The sequence below is a fragment of the Columba livia genome, chromosome 4 (genome assembly GCF_036013475.1).
Source record: "Columba livia isolate bColLiv1 breed racing homer chromosome 4, bColLiv1.pat.W.v2, whole genome shotgun sequence".
NCBI classification, from domain to species: domain Eukaryota; kingdom Metazoa; phylum Chordata; class Aves; order Columbiformes; family Columbidae; genus Columba; species Columba livia.
The window spans coordinates 19,133,549-19,150,851 of record NC_088605.1 but is presented as its reverse complement, the minus strand read 5'-3'; the positions used below and the strand labels follow the sequence as shown (position 1 = coordinate 19,150,851).

General features: G+C 42.1%; 1 protein-coding gene across 3 annotated transcripts in view; it reads left to right on the top strand.

Moving 5' to 3' along the window:
* PPARGC1A (PPARG coactivator 1 alpha) overlaps positions 1–17,303 on the top strand; it is a 365,064-nt gene that overhangs the window by 317,321 nt on the left and 30,440 nt on the right. For 2 of the 3 annotated variants that reach the window (XM_005501286.3, XM_021286094.2), the window contains exon 3: positions 16,369–16,563. In XM_005501286.3, the coding sequence (XP_005501343.1) occupies positions 16,369–16,563 (195 nt within the window). Of the gene's footprint in view, positions 1–16,368; positions 16,625–17,303 lie in introns of all 3 variants that reach the window. The other variant, XM_065060648.1, reaches the window with a different exon arrangement.

Sequence of the window (17,303 nt, the reverse complement as noted above, 5' to 3'; positions counted from 1 at the left end):
TCGCCTTTTTTTTTTCAGATGCACTTGGAGGTAGATGCATTGGAAGCTGCCTGTACCTGGCTGATAACTGAGACTGAGCGTCTATGTAGCACGATCCATGCCCTTTTCTAATTTGTCTTTGAATGACAAATGTGTCTTCACTGAGTCAGCAGAAGAAGAGATCCTACAGTAGAACTCATTGCCCTTCTATCCCTTTTAAGCGAGCAGCTCAGTTTTCCCAATTCCTTCCAAAAATTAGTCTTTAAAAGAGCTCTTACAAAAATATTCTTCAAATGTATTGTCCAGAACTGCATTATATTCTCTAGTTATTTCCAATCAAGACTCATCATGTGCTGTTATTTCTTTAGAACCCCTCCTTAAACATAGTGGTATATTCCCAATTGGAAAAAAAAAATCTTTGTGAAAATCAAAGTTGCTGGGATTTGGTGATAGTCCACGAGTCCTCACCGCTGTTGCATGTAGAGAGTCAAGTATAAGAGCAGAGTGTGGACGACCTCAAAAAAGAAAAGCAGATTTCATTGCAAGCTTCTGAATTTCACACAGGAACCATGCACACGTTAGCCAAGGTTCTCTTGAGAGGCTTTAAGACAATAAATTAGTCAAATTTTGCATGGCTTCAGTTTTCATTGTAAGTGTTCCATTCAGTTCTAAGATAACACCTTTTTAACTTTGAAACTGCAAACTGATAAGCCAGCCCTTTCTCATGGGAAACACCTTAGTAAAATAACTGTCTTTGTGAGGAAGATGGCAGGACAATAGTGTAGCATACTAACATGCTTGTTTTCAACAGCAAAAATGCTCGTAGACTTTGAATGAAAACAACAAAATGTTGCTGACTGCTATTTAAATGTTTGAATGCATCTGAATTACTTCTGTGCAAAGAAAATGCATCTCCTAGTGCCAAATTTGTGCATTGTAAAATTCTTGGAGATGTCTGCCTCCTACTTTTTGAATACTTGTACCTTTGGATATGTGCAGGTGTCCTTTCTGGTTCTAAATGCTACTCAACTAATGAAGGATCAGGGCCACTTCACCTGAATGTTCCTCCTCTCTGAAATCCAGTAATTGTTTTGCATCAGGGTATAATTGTACCTGTAGGTATTAGACAAACCTGGTAATTCAGAGTCTGTAACTCTTGACTATCTTCCCAAATTGAATTCCGTGATTTGGTTAGATTATATCTTATCTCTAACCTTCTTGCTTCAATAAACACACAATATCTAGCCTGTCTTCTCACACCTTATACACAAGGAAAATCATCAAGACTTAATCTGTTGCTGGCATTAATGACACGATTCCTCATCTTAATTCCCATTCACACTACCTGATATCCCACAAATGCCTTTGAGAAAGCGTTTTATCCCTGATGGTGTGCCAAAGACACTTTCTTCCTCCATCACTGCTGTTTGACTTCCTGTGGGCTTTGTAACGACCTTTGCAGGCTGTGGTGGATGACACAGTCTTACTTACAAAAGTCCACAAACGAGTGCCACATCTCAGGCTGTCACCTCAGCTCAGAAGGTCCATAACAGCAGATCCCGGATCTTGAGCTATTACTGTATCAAGAAAGTGTAGCCTTTTCACTAGCAAAGAAAATAATGCAAAAGCATGCAGTAAAAAGGGGGGCAGCAACACAACAGCTTTTTTTCCTCTGTTTTTCTGTCTGGAAGGTGGTCAGACATTGCAGATACCCATGCACTGCTCTCCCATGGGTTCTGCTCCTCGGGGTCTGCATGCAATACAGCTGCTGTCACAGCAGCCTGATGGGGACAAACAAGGGTTTTTTTGTTTCTAAGAACTATCCAAATTCTAAAGTAAAATGTTTTCCTCTGTGGCTTGTAGTAATTTGGGAGTCTTTGAGATTAAACTCTGCTGAACCCTCAGTCCACTTTCTCCAGCTTATCTTTCCTTGGGCAAACCTGTCTGTGTGACTATCTGTACAGGTAATGACTTACCCAACCAGCTTTGGATGTTTTCTGGTTTATGTCTTCCCAAAGTAAGTTATGCAGAGAGAGGGCCCCACTCAAGTAATACGTTTTGTGGACCTTTTGCCTTTCCAAGATGCTCAGTTGCTGTTACAGCATTTTCCTTGTGTGTTTTGGGGAGTTGGCACAAGTTTTCATGTTAAGCTGGATGTTCTCCTTATTAAGTTTTGAGCTGAGCCATTAGTGTGTTTCTTCCCACTGGTCCAGACTTGTTTCTTTTGCTGTAGTGCACTGATGTTCTCCCTAACATCTGCTACATTGTACAGGTATTCTGTGGCTTTCTGGTAGGAAGGTACATCTGGCACAACTATCCTTGTTCTGTTGTGGCCGTTCACTACTGCCTCTGTGTTAACTTTCCCTGGAGGACTCCATTCTGGAATGCCACTAATAATTGAGCAAATATGATGGAGACTTTTTCAGTACAAAAAATGGCAAAATCACCATGTTCCAGGAATGCACAAAATGAGCCTCCCCTTATTTATATTGCTGTGACTCAAATACTCTTGACAAGCAGTTTCCAGTCTTCTGTCAGCTGGAAGCTCAGGTGTAAGTGCTTTGGGACAGGAGCTGTGTGCACTGTTGGTGTCCGTGGAATGTTGTGCCCTGCTTGGAGGGAGAGGCTGGTGTTGCTGGTTGGAGCCCTGCCCTCCACCCTGCCTGTGGGCACTCTCTGGCCTGGACAAGTTAATTAATCTCTGTGCATCAAATCCCCTGCTATAAAGTGAGAATTATAATTCTCCATTCTTGGTATTGTCTGTTTGAACTGTGAGTACTTTCTGCAGATACTTTCCCTTAAGATGTGATGGGAGATCATTCAGTGCAACAGGACTGTTGTCTGGGTAGTGCTAAAGTAACGCTTAACCAGGAGAAATTTAAATTGCAGGAGATGGATAGTAAGGTTAATCATCATCATGGAGATGGAGCATTATTTTTGCTGCATGACTGTGGAAGGAAAGGGTGAGAAAAAAGTAGCTAAAGTGACTGAGTGCATATTTTCAAAGACAGGGCTTGTTCAGCAGCCAGGTGACAACAGACATGTTGTTTATTTGACAGAGAGGCTGTGAACTTAACTCCTGACTCAAAAAGAAAACTTGTTTCCCAAATGAAGACATATGGAGGGTTTTAATGGCAGTTGCAAGACATGTGGCTAGGTTATGCCTCTATGCGTGATCTTATAAAGGCACTGGGTATATATCTGGTGAGGGAATCTGTGAATTCCACCACTATTTAAGAGTGAAAACATTTCTCACCCTGAAAAGAGAGCAAAAGAAAAATTGTGTTTGAGAGGACAGGCCCTGCCAGCTCCACAGCAGTCAGATACGATGCTGGCCCAGCAAGAGAAGGAACTTCTGTTCAGTTGCGTGGTTGGGTTTTAGCTTGACCTTGCCCAGCTGTGCCTTGGGTCTTTAGAAGTTGGCCTTACTCAAGGTGTGGGTTTTAAATTATATTAAAAGTCACAGTAAAACCAGGGAGAGGAAAAAATACTTGGAAAACGTACTAAAATACATAACTGAATCAGCTTCCATTTAGTACCCTTGTTACAGCGATCACTCAGGTACCCAGACTGGTGGAGGACATGGTGTGAAGGGCAGTGAGCAGGAATTGGTGAGCAGAGGCACTTGCTGCAGGACTCTCGGATGTTCCCGATCAGAGCTGGTACAGGGAGTGCCCACGGTGGCATTACCTGCAGAAGTGCAGAGAGTGGAGGCAAGAACAGCAGCGGGGACGTTACACCGCGTGGCTGATTTCTGCAGCGATGTCTTTCAGACTGACTGTGTAGCACAAGTAAAATGGATGTGAGGGCTGAGAAAATTTGTGCTTCGCTTTGGAGTTTCAGTGTTTTGATATCTTCTTGTTTTTCAGTGAGGAGCAGATAAACGGGTATCCTGCTTAAGATCATAGAATCATAGAATGTAGGACCCACAAGGATCATGGAGTCCAACTCCTATCCCTGCATATGACAACCCCACAGTTCACACCATGTGTCTGAGGGCGTTGTCCAGTCTCTTCTTGAACACTGTCATGACTTAAAGAGAACTGCTTGTAGCTGTTTAAAAAAAAAAAAAAAAAAGCTCATTTTATGTGTTTTAAAGTTGAGGTGGCTTCATTAAAGACTGGGCTGTAGAGTCTTGCAGTTTTACCCCAAAGAAAACACTAATAATTCAGCTGGCAGGGAACAACGTTAGACTGTGCAGCCGTGCCTGTATGTGCGAGTCCTCTTGCAGCACCAAAAAACATTTGGTTTTCTTCTAAAGTTCTGGGCAGGGAGCTAAAAATGTCTCGCTCAAATACACATTTTGGAATTTCAGAATTAAATGTAATAAAGCAGATTTTTATTTTTACTCTCTTTTGATGAGACACGCAATGAGAAAGTGAGGACGTGGCGTTAGAATATCTTTTGATTTGCTATTTGCTATGAGTTAAACATTTATATTTCAAAGAAGCGTTTGTACCTATACCGAGTGTTTGGCAAATCCAACAGCTCATTAGATGTTAACAATAGCAACGCTGCTAAATACAAAGGATTCATAGGCAAAGTACCCCTCAGGCTATATCTCTGAGAGAAAATGTGGCAAATAGAATCAGAAACTAATTAAATAGTCAGCTAAAGCGAGCATAACTTTAAAAAGCTCTAAAACTACCAAAAATGGAAACATATTACAGTTATCTGCATTCACAGTGCAGAACAAGTTTGGTAGTATTTAAGATAATTCTCTAGTGCCTGCTATTTTTAGTCCAAGGGTAAGCTTCTGTAAGAGCCTTTCAGCGTTGCATCCCTTTAACCTGGCCTAACAAGCTAAGCCAGTAAGCTGTCTGATTTCTGCCTTAAAGGAGGCAGAGAGATAGCTGAAACAAACCATTTGTGGTGAAAACACTCAGGCTAGCTTGTCTTAAGAGCTTTCTTCGTATAGATTTTATTTTGGTTTATTTTCCAAACGCCCCACTATTAAGCATTGCTTGTCGGAGACCAAAATGTCAGGCTTTGCTATTTGGAAATCATAGAAGCGCAGGAGTGAAAAGGAGGATTTTATAGACCCAGCCTAATGGAAATAAACATCCTCGTGTTGCCACTGGTGAAACCCAATCAGGGCTGTTTAGGCTATTGATATCCATGCGTCTGAGGAAAAAGGAACATATTTAGTTTTTCTCGGGGAAGGAATGGCAGACATAAAGGGCCTGATTTGCCTTCTCGCTTACATTTAATCTGTCCTGGTTTAACTCCATTGACTTCACCGGGTGACGCTTGGTTTGTGCTGCTCTAATCCAGGGGAGTTGAGCTGGGGCCAGTGTTGCGCTGCCGGGGCTCAGGTCTGGGGCACCTTTGCTGTTGAAAAAGGGGCAAGGGCACATGCGGCTGTAAAACACTGCGGTTCTCCTTGCATGCTGGTGCTTTGGAGTGCTTCAGGTTGATAAAACTTTGCAATATATTTCATTTACAGATAGCTCTTTTTTACTGGAAATACTAGGTGGGTTCCACCCCCACTCCCTACCTTATAGGATAAAATGCAACTGTATTTACTTTCTTCTCTTTCCCCTTCTCTTTTCTCTCTCTCTTTTCTTCCCCCCACCCCCCCAGCCTCTGATAGTGTGTGATCCTGACATGTTTACAAAACAGGATTTTATTGCTACCTAAACACCAGTGGTCGCACCCGCTCCTCTCAGCCAGCTGAGCAAGACTTCAGCACAGTATCCTGCCCTCTGTCTGAAATAGCTGGAAATGTCAATTTAATAGGATTTCCCTTCCCAGGGCAATGAATCAGAAATGCCGCTCTTTCATCTTGGGCTGTTCCTAGTCTGCATCTCCCTTGCCCTTTTTCTTTGTCCTCATTTTGGGTGCTGATAGAGCAGGCCAAATGTCTCAATACAATGGGAGGCCATCTGAGCCAAGAAAACCTAGACTATGTTGAAGCCAGTGACCTGCAGGGTCCCACCTCTGGTTTACTATTCAAATGGCTGCAATTTAATGACTATTCCTGAGGTCAGGTATGTCCTGTGTGGTTTTGGCTGTGCATCTAGCGGCTACATAGGCTTGAATTATAACTTGGGTTAACTTCAGTAGGAAAAACTTTGAAACTGAAGATGCACTGACATGAGCACATATGTCAGAGCATTTCCAGTAGGAAAGGATGTTCATGAGCGCAGTTTCTACTTCATTGTAGGCAAGATGCACCCAAACCACATTTGAACTCATCTGCTTAGTCGTAGCAATGTAGCACTCAGCTGATAGGCTCACTTGGTAAGTAGGAAGAATTGGCTCTTACTGGCCTTGGGCTGGACTGCTGTTAGTCGCAGGCCAGGCTGCTCCACATAACAGGTATGCAGGAGCTGCTGCTCTCAGTTTCAGCATCAACATACCCAACGAGCAGAGGACCAGGGCCCCAGCTGGTGTAAATCTGCATAGCTCTGTTAAAAGCCATGGAGAGGCCCTAATTTACAGTGGCTGAACATCTGGACCCAAGTTCTTCTGGTTACTAGCTGGATTAAATAGAATTATCCAGAATTATTTATTTTAGGTTCTGTGGCAGCATCTCAAAGCCCAATTGTAAATCAGGACACTATTGTGAAAGGGGTTGTGTGAAAACATGACAAAAAGACAGTCTCTGCCTAAAGGAAATTGCGGCCTAATTAATAATGGTACTTAGTGCATTAATAGGTACAGCTGGACTTGACTGCTTGTTATGGGTCATTTTTAAAGACACAGGGCAAAAAAAAGATGCCTAGATTCATTTTCACCATTTGTGATTAAAAAGGGACCAGTTAACATCAAAGCCTCGCAAAGCAAAATAAAATCTTTTACGTTGTACAGACGGAGCGCTGGTGATCAAGAGCACACACTTTTAAAAGACTAGCAGAGAATGAGCAATATGTTCAGTTTTGACTAAGAAATAAATAGAAGAGAGGCAACTGTGGTGGTAGCTGTAGCATGCAGCACAGTATGCATGTGCTACATAACTCTCCAAGGCTCACTGAGGGTAGATGAACAAAGTAGCTTTAGCATAAACTAGCACGTTAGTTTTACATGTTAGTGTCAACCCCATTTTATCAACATTATCTATGGAGACTAGTAAGTTCCAGGAAACTTAGAAATGAGGCAACAGCAGATGAGCTTTAGAGGAGGCTTTGCAAAAAATAGCTCTTCAGTGATCTTTATATTTTTTTTTAAGGTTTTTGGTTTTAAAACCATCATCTCTAGTTTATGATTCTATTCGCAGACACAAAATTGCATTGAAAGAACATTGAAGTCTTGGCACCTAGTGACAAATCAAGGAAATACATAGTTAAGGATATTATGAGACATCTAAACGAATCCAAATGCTTAACTGGCGGAAAATTCAGACACATCTCCTCATCCTGAAGAGTGTCCTTGGTGGTTGTAGGGATTTACCAGGATGCCCTGTTCAGTTGCTGCTTTTTGAGGCGAGTGCTTATTTGCCTGCTGGGATAAGCGTACATTTTGTTTTCATGGGACTGTAAAAGCAAACTGAAAAGCCTGGCAAAATGTACCAGTGACCTGTGCAGTGTTAAACCCTATACCTGTTAGCACCTTCCTTACTCTGGCATCTCCACATTCTCACTTGGTGCTGCATTAAAAAGGAAACTTTTATTGCCTGGAATGCTCATGGTACAGGTACCTGGGCTGTTCTCTCAGCTGAGCATCTCCTTAGATACAGGGATGCCACTGAGGTTTTTTGAAACTTCTTTAGCATGGTAAGAGTAGAACCCACGTATCTACTTTTTTTTTCCCCCTTCATAGTGATTTCCTCGGGTTCTTTTTTTTTTTTGGTGCTTTTTTTTTAGGGCTAACATCTGCTATCTTAATTTATTTTACCTAGCTAAACCACCTCTGTAAATGGTATGTGTGGCACTCAACACATCTGCTGGTACACAGCCATTGCCGTGACACTAAAAGACAGGAGTATAGCTACGTAGGTAAAACATATAGAGTAAATGCATCTTTGTCCTTGTAAACAAGTTTTTGTGTTGTGCCTGTATAAACTCTTTTAGCCAGCTCAGACCAGATAGCATCCATCCAGTTAGATCACAATAAAAAATGATGGGAAGCCCAGATGTATTAGTGATGTACTGATCCATTCATGCTACAGGTCTAAGGAGAACCGGTATTTTTCTTCCCATGTAACATGACTTGTGTTTGTCGTACCTGTTCAGCAGGCATGGTGGGTAGGTTTGATGAAGCTGAACGTGCTGAAAAATTAAAACATCGTAAAAAGCATTTAATGAAGTTGATACTTTACAAATGCTAATTTTCTGGTCAAATCAAATTCTAATTTTCTAACAGTAAAAGCACCAGATAGAAGTGTCTTATTTTGCAGTTTAAAAAGGAATTTTTGAGTGTGTGTTCTGTTCGCACAAACACGTTTCCACATAACTGAACAAAATTTAGAAGTATATGTAAACTCTTCTCTGCTATATTGAATATAATTTTAGCCTGAAATTTATTTTTGTGTAGTCATAAATCTCTAGAAAGAAGCGGGGATTATGATAGACATCCTGACGCATCCAGTGTAATTAAAACTAAAGCAAATGCAACACTGAAGTGGAGAATGAACAAAAGCAACAAGATTATGCTTTATACTTGGCAAAGGAAGGGTCGGTACTACCACTCAAGTGCATTTTTTAGAAATGTCTGTCATTATCAAGAGGAAAAATAAGTTTTTACGTCCATTACATGTGTGAAATAATAATCGCAAAGTATATGTAGCTCTTTTTTTCCCTGAACATGCCATGCTGCCTAACAAAGCTATATGAGTGTTGAAAAATTTTATGTCGATGCATAGAGGGATTAGTGTGGGTACCGTAAATCAAGCAAATAAATAAATCTGAGCAAGCAGTGTTTGAATTTGGACTGAAATACTGCTGACACTGTCACTCAAAGCTCTGCCACAGGGAGAGTCCCAAATATCTTCCCGACCTGATGCTGTAGCCTGCAGCCTTCCTGCCCCCTCTTCTGTCTTTCTGCAGTACCCATTCCTTGTTAGAGCTATGGATTGGGACCCTTGGTTGGGAGCCATGACTCTCTGCCCTCAAGTATATTTTAGGTGCATAATAATAATAATAAAAAATACCTGTCTGGGTTGTTGCTCAGGACCATATCACGTGCATGAACAACTGATTGTCTGTAAAAGGGACACTGTTGCTGACAGCTAGCAGTCACCTCCCCGTGTCCTTTTCTGGCCATGTTGCACATGGGAGGAAAACTTTTTCTGTTGCTCTTCATCAAGCTCTTCCTTTGCACTTCTGCCCTTTTCATGCTCCTGTTTCTCCCTAACAAAGACGTAGGTAGAGTTTTGTGCCTCGGTGTGGAGCTTTGCCCAAACCTGACCCACCATGGGCTGGACAAGATGTGCCAGGTCTCATCTCCCTGCAGCTCCTCACCCATGAACACTGCATCATCTTCCCCAGCCCTGGGCAAGGCAGCAGGACAGTGTGTCCATGGTGTGCCTCAGTGCTGTGGGAAAGCGGTTCCTGATAAGAGGTTTGGCAATGTTTTTACAGTGTCAAGTCCTGTACAAGTTAAAAAGCCCCTCTGGTGAGCTAACCCAACATAGGTAATGCATTTATTTAGTAATCAGAAAATTAGCCTATGTAGTCAGTAAATGTTGAGGCCCAAACTGCTGATAAGATGATTTGCTTTCAGGTGTTTTCTCAATATAGTGCTCAGCATCAAGTATAAATTGAATAGAGTGACCTTTTGATACTGGGTCAAATTGACCGTGTTTCCAAAGATTCTGTGGTTGCAATTACTATACATTTTTGATACTGGGTCTACCACCAGTGCTCTGATTCCAGCACAGCAATATCTTATCATTGGTCCCCTTTACACAGTCAATGGCATGATAGCTTGCTTTTAGATTATTTTTTGTTTTCTCTTTTCCCCAGAATCAAAGATTACTGTCATACGGGGGAAGGATGCAGTTTACACAAATGAAATGGAAATGGCTTGCAAAACGTGAATGAATGTTGATCGGAAGATGTAAAACAGGTTACAGGTTGCTAGCTGGATCCTCAGTTCGCCAGATGAATAAGTCAATTAGTAGCTCTTCAGTTTATTAGAAACTTAATTGCCAGGCGGTAATGGAAACTTCTGAACTGCAACAACTTGTTACAAGCAATAAAAAAGTGGCTTTGTGGTAGAAGAATATTTAGTAGGCTTTTTTTTTTTTTCTTTGTTTTAGCAGCCTCTTTTAAACTGACATGTTTAGGTTATAGCAGAAAGGTTAGATTTTTCACCTGAAAAGATAGACCATCTCACAGGAGCTGTGGTGACATTACTGCAGGTGATGAAGGGCACAATCTTAAAGAAAACTCTCTTTGCAAATGGCCTGTACCATGGGTTTGCATTGTGATGGCTTAGTCCCAGATAATTGACAGAAGTTTTATGAAGTCTGGTGAGCGTGGCTTCTTTTAAAAAAAGAGAGTAACCTGAGTTCAGATACCAAGAATGAAGAGGAGAACCTTTTGAGACTAGAAATATACGCCATGTTGAGTATATGAGTAATAATAAGTATTGTTAATTTTATGTCATCGTACCCTGGGGAAGGGAGGAGGGGAATGTATGCTGTGGCTGTTCCCATCTCCTTCAGCCTGCGGACCTTGCGTGGACCCTTCCTGCGGTGCTGTAGTGTCCCTGGGAGTGATGCTGGGAGGTTATCCTGGCTCTGAAAGTTTAGCATTGCAGTACCTGCATTGTGTGTAATTACACTGTTTGTTTAACATTGTTTTGGAGGAGAGTGGTATGGCAGAGCCAGGTCTGTACAATATCCAGAAATCCAGCTGCAGTGAAGCTTTTACATGAATTGGGGGACATGGTCAGTCCTAGAGATGAGATATATTCACAGTCCATATGTTGGGGAGTGTGACTGCCAAAATCAGAAGGCACGCTCTGCATTCAAGTGGCCTTTGCCTACAGGGGCATGTGAGTAGTACGAGTGTAGCTGTCTCCTTCAAGAAGAAGAGAAGATCTCTTATTTCTTCCCATACCCTAAAGGCATTTGCACAGGGGTGGTGATAATTAATCCCCACATTTATACTACATATAAAGAAACCTGGCTGTAATTTTCTCCTAGTGGGACTCCATTTTGTTTTTAAAGATAATTGATAGCTCTGGACTTAAGCATTTCAATTATGGGAGTGTCTCCTGGGGACCAGACTAACAGACCTTGGAAAAACGTTCTAATGCAAATGCATCATGTGGATTTTTACTATAAGACAGCTCAGGATGCCTGAGGATTTGCAAAGGAGTTGAACAGTAAAATAAAAGCTGAAATACTTCTCAAAATATATAATGGCATGGGACTGGTTGTGAGCAGGTAGAGTGGATCAAGTGGTTCACCTCTTGGACCATTGATTCCTTTTTGGCCCGGGGAGAAAATACAGCCAGCTACAGCCAGCTCTAAGTTGAAGGAAGGAGAAGGAGGCACTTGCCTTGGACAGCATATTGAGAAGGCAGCAAAATGACCATGACAGCACTATCTGCACCGGTGCTGTGGCAGGTTGGCTCCTTCAGCTCCAGACACAGGAAAACCTGGACTGTAATTCTTCCCTTTCACTGTCCCTGACCTCAGCTCTCATTTTTCACCAGCAGGAGCAGGAAGACCAGCCTGCATCCTAGTCCCTGCCCTCCCTCTGCCTCCCTGCGCTCCTGCCCAGCCTGCAGCTCCTGGGCTTGGTTGTGGGGTCAGGGCTGAGATACCACCTGTGTTGGTGAGCTTTTCAGGGCCTCTGCATCCCTATTTGCAAAATAGGGCAAATCTATACCCCTCGTTTCTCTTAGTGGTGTGAATCTTAAGGATGTTCTTATTCCAAAATGCGTCATTAAGGAATTAAATCCTATTGGAAGTCCCAGATGTGCTCACAAGGCATTTTTGTGCTTTCGAAAGTAGTACCATAATGTATTAGTATTTTTAGAGCACTTGGATATTTTCAGCTGGAGGGAAATCTTTTATTTTCTTTGTTAATAGTGCCATGAATAGATCTTAGGCTACTGAGGAAAAATGAGTCGATATGTTGAAATGGTGATCCCTCATGAGTTCAAATGTACACCTGGCTGCTCTGAACTGCTTGCTGAGCTGGGCTGCTGGAGTGGTGACAGCTTCTACCAGCTGTGGATCTGTCCCAAAGTTTCCTGGGCTTTTTACAAAGATGTGGCAAGCTGCCACTACTCCCAGCTCCTCGGGGCTGTGGATTAATGCCACAGTTTAGACCCTGATCTTTCAGTGTGAATCAAGATGGTCCCCATACACCATTCAAATTATCAATAAAGAAACTTCTGAGCAGCAGCATCATTCATTAGCAGATTTCACTCCTTGAGATATAGTAAGCAAAAGCCGTGCATGTGATCATCACAAATGAAAGGCGGAGGGAATCAACCAGAGGGAAAATGTTGGAAGGTACTATTAACATTTGGAAAAGCTTTTCTAAATGATGGGCTTGACCCTTTTCTGGGGTGAATCAGCATACCCAGGCTGACTGTGAGAGAGCTACAGCAGAGTCTTGTGTCTGGACCTCTGCAGAGTGGCTTCAAGGTTTTCAAGAAGGGTGTCGGTGTATATGAAAGACAAGAGGGCTGAGTCTTCGTTACAGCTCAGTCTTAGGCACCTGCAATGGGATTGCTGACAAGCAACGTGTATTACAGACACAAATGCTAACTGTGAGGTTGAACACGGCTCCATCAGTAGGCAGAATAAGCAAAGGGGAAAGAATTGTCAGGGGTAGAGGATTTAAATACCTTTGTGTGGGTAAATCATCAACTCATTTCTTATAGCTTTTTGCTGGCCAAAGAGAGAATATCTCTGGAGGCATTTTACTGAATACAGAAACCCAATTAGAATAAGATTATTACACAACTAATAAAGTGTTTTCAGACAGAGAATTCTTTTCAGTGCTGTAGCAATATTAAAGCGTTTTAGAGCAAAACATGTAAAAGCAGAGAAGAGAGCAGTTAGAAACTTTTCATTATCTTTAGGCTCCTAGATCTCTCATTTTTTGAGGATCAGTTGGTGTTCTGTCAGCTTACAGTGCTAGCCGGCTTTCCCCATTGCGTCTGCCTGTGCACAGTGACACCAATGCCAAATTTTATTTCTTTTCAGAGCTAATGTCATTCTGGATATACAAGGAACATTTGCTGTCAGAAACACCGAAGTGTGTGCATTCAGTGGGGTACTCTGGTTCCTTCCCTCCTGCTGGATGGAAATCTACAGGGGTCAGAAAACCTCTTGGCCCCCATGTCTTAATGTTAAACTGACAACCAAGGGTGTGAAGAAGTTCACACGGTTTGGCTGGGAAGTGATGCATAACTGCTTCTGAATTAAAAACATCCATTAGTTAGCAAGATGCAGTCATTACGAATTGTTTTCATAAGTGTTTAATAATTGCATGCATTTGCCATGCAGCTTTACTTTCCAGATCAGCCTCCATCCCTTTTTCTTACACAATGTAGTTCATTTAGATGGTCTAAATACTTAGGATCTCCTCCTTTAGAATAAGCACATGCTTTCAGTGTGACCCTGCTTAGAAGTTAGGGGCACGGCAGGGTGGGATACTGAGAGCCCACGGTGCTTCCTCTGAGCTCAGTGGAGATGGAAGGTGCTCAGCTCCTCCTGACCCACCGAGCCTGTGCGACGTGCGGGTTGGATGCCAGTCTGAAACAAGAGCTTCTCTGGTGACACTGCTGAAACGGTGCAAGAGCCTGCATTTGGCCATGGTGCTCCTGCTCCCCAGTGCTGTCAACACCAAGACTCAAGTTGCGATTGCAAAGCAGAAAGCTGCTGCTTCGCTCATTATTGCACAGACGTTGATGTAGCCGACCAACTCTCCCTCCGCATCTCCCCTCAGCACCATTTCTGCTGTATCTAATAATTGTGTTTCTTTATAAACAGTAATTTAGGACAATTAGGAGCAATAGCAGAGTTAAACCTTTGAAAGGTTATCTCGCAATGTCATTTTCTTGACTAATGTGTTCCTGCTGCCATGTCATTTGTGAATAGACATGTGTTAGCCAGCTAGTGTGCTTCATCTGTGGTGACTTTGATTTATTTGCTCTGTAAATTGGGACTGAAGCAATAATGGAAAGTGACATTAATTGTTTAACAGAGTCCTCTTTGTCACATCCTGTGCTTTCTCTGGGGTGTTTGAATGTTGAAACTTGTACAAAACTAATTGAAATTGCTGTGATGAGGACCAGTGTCCACTCAACTTTCTGTTCTTGGATGTCAGCACACTTGAATGTCTGTTTAAAACATGAGAGCTGAGCAGCTAACAGCAAATATCAGGGTTTCTTCTGGCATGCTGTTATTAAATAAGGCATTCCCCGTTAGAAATAGTAACACTTTCAGCTTTGTTGTCAGCCTTATAAGCTGCAAGGCTCAGTACGGGGGGGCAGTGGTGCACCCCACCAGCTGGACTTGCTGGAGAACTACCCAGTGTGGGGCTGGGGGTCAGGCAGGCAGAGCCCCCAGTTGCCCCAGGGCTGAGGGCTGGTTCTCACTGTCCAACCACCTGCGAGCGCTTTGAAATGCCGCTGGAAAAAAGTCAGTGCTCTGTTACATCGCAAAGCACTTTTTCACCTGGTAACACCTTTTTGTACTCTTCTAAAAGTGACACCATGATTTCATCTTTGCATCTCAAAAAGTAGCTGTGAAAAGCTGCATTTGGAGCACAGTTTTATTTGCAAGGTGGCTTCCCTCTGCTTTCCATACTCTGCTCACTGAATTATCACAGCACTGTGCATATGTCTGCGTGGTATGGTGGAAATCACCAGATACCCAGACTTACACTCTCTGTCTCAGTGGCCAAGCTCCTTTTGGCTTTTTAAGTAATTGCTTCTCCTTAGCATTAGCTTTGCCTGAGTGTTTATTTGTTTCTTAGGGATGATGGTGTAAGCACCAGTCTGTGCTCTGCCATAGCTTCCTAGCTGGAAGACAGAGCTTTTCTGTAAGAAGCCGTGAGGTGTGATTTGGCAGAGAAGCCTGGCAGGAGGAGTTATCTGTGTGGTTTATGAGCATCTCTGTTCAGACTCTGGTAGATACAGTATTGTTGAAAAAAGCCATGCTATTGGGGATACACAGATTCACCTGATTTTTGTTTTCTCTTCTCATGTGTTACTGGCAAAGATGCTTTTTTATTGACTTTTTAAATTTTTTTTTTCTTTTTTCAAAGGGAGAGCTTTTTGTTTGTCTTACTGGTGTGTTCCTTGCTAGTTCACTTTTAAACTGTGAGATTTGAACTTAGCTGAAATCTCTTTGCAGTGTGTATCTGGAGCGTGATGAGCCACTCTGAAGGTGGTGGAAAAACTCCCAATTTGATATCCCTAGAATCAGTGAAAGGCTTTTCATTTACTTTAATAGCACTAGGATCAGCCTAGGAAACCTAGATAATTGATCTGTCAAGATCAATTTTCAGTCTTTCTGAAAAATAAATATAATGATTTTTACACAATTCTATTCCTTAGAACTCTCAGTACTCTAAAAATCTGTACCTTAATATACAGTAGGGACTATATTTCATTTAAAAAATTGGAAGGCATTTAAATTTACTCAGTTTGACAAAAGAAGTCTTGTTGCTGAAATAAGATATCTAATATAAATTAACATTACAGCCACATCTGATTAGGAATTAATCTACTTTTTATAATTGCAGTCTGAATTAGATAAATGCATACAATAGTTGCATTGAGCACTCAAACGGTGTAACTCGAAAGGACAACTTCAAAGACAACCTGCCTAATACATTTTTTTTAAAGAAACCCAAGAGCTTTTCATTTACAACATGAGTCCTGATGGAGAGTCTGATGCAGAAATGCTCAGAAATGAGAAGCTGCTTGTTGGGTTTGGAGCACGGATTTCCATGAGTGTGGAAGGGAGGCCCTTTCCCTCTTACAGCAAAGCCACCTATGTGAACAAGTTTTTCCAGATTTCACTGGTGATTCATTTTGGTCTTCTGATGAGCTGTCTTATTCTCTGATTCTTGTAGTTTTGTCAGGTCAATTAATAGGTGTTCAGTGTTGAAAAGAGAAAGAAAGAGGCAGCCTGGGCTGACACCATCACTAGGTGTCAGCAGTTTAGGCGCGTCCTGTAATACAATCCCTGGGTGATTACTTCTCATTGTTAACACTTGACTTATAAAAAAGTATTGTGGAAGAAAAGTAAACTAAAGCAATACACAGCGACTGCCAAAAAGTTTCTCCTGAACACAGAGATGGGTCATTTTATTGCACTTAATGATGTCTTCTGAGATGCTGTTGCAGGTTGGCGTTTCAAGGGCTGATTTAATTGTGTTTTGACTGCTTTTTCACATACAGGGGCATCATTTTGTTCCTTTTCTCTTCTCACCTGGTTCTGCTTTTTTGTTTTGTCCACTCCCACAGAAGATAGATGAAGAGAGTGAGGCAAACTTGCTAGCCGTTCTCACTGAAACACTGGACAGCATCCCTGTGGATGAGGATGGGTTGCCTTCATTTGATGCACTGACAGATGGAGATGTGACCAACGAAAATGCCGCTAGCCCTTCCCCAATGCCCGACGGCACCCCTCCAACTCAGGAGGCAGAAGAGCCGTCTCTAGTAAGAACCCTTCCTACTGTTTAACAGGAATTGGATGTGCCTCTGGCTACCCGCTGCATGGGTATGATGTAGTCACAGTAAGGTCTGGACTTTTCATTTAGACTGAAAAGGAAAATCAAGTAAAGGACTGAAAATTAAGTGGGGGAAAAAAACCCCACCAGATAGCCATAAGATAATTAATAAGGGAATCTATTAAAAAGTGTGTTGAAGAGATTGTTTTTGAGATTCTTGTGCTAATGGCTGACACTTTTGCTTATCATTCTGTTCAAATAAGTCAGGGTAATGGCTTTTAATTCATATTTCATTTCTTGGGGCTCTTTCTGTATGTATGTTTAGATATCACTTTTGGTGATCTGTAAAGAAAGACCCCTTTAGTCTGGTGGGGTGTAGACCTAATGTTGTGCCTTTAACATTGATTTGACCAGTAAGCACCAGCTTAGTACTAACCAGGGCAAGCCCAAACCTTGACTGAGGATGTGGGTGAAACCTTATATGCGTTTTGCTCAGTAAAACCGGTCAGAGACGCGATTCTGTTTCTGCTGAAAGCCCTTTATCACTGGCTTCTGCGGAAGCAGGGCCAGATACGTGCATCTTGATGCTGTATCCATTAGTCTGTTAAAGTTAACATCTCTCTTTAGATCAGAGGCCTCTCCTGTCAGACAGGTTGCCAAGAATTTCATTTTGCCATGGATTTAGAAATCCAAGGCCCCTGTCATTTCTGCCTGCCCTGCAGTATACTG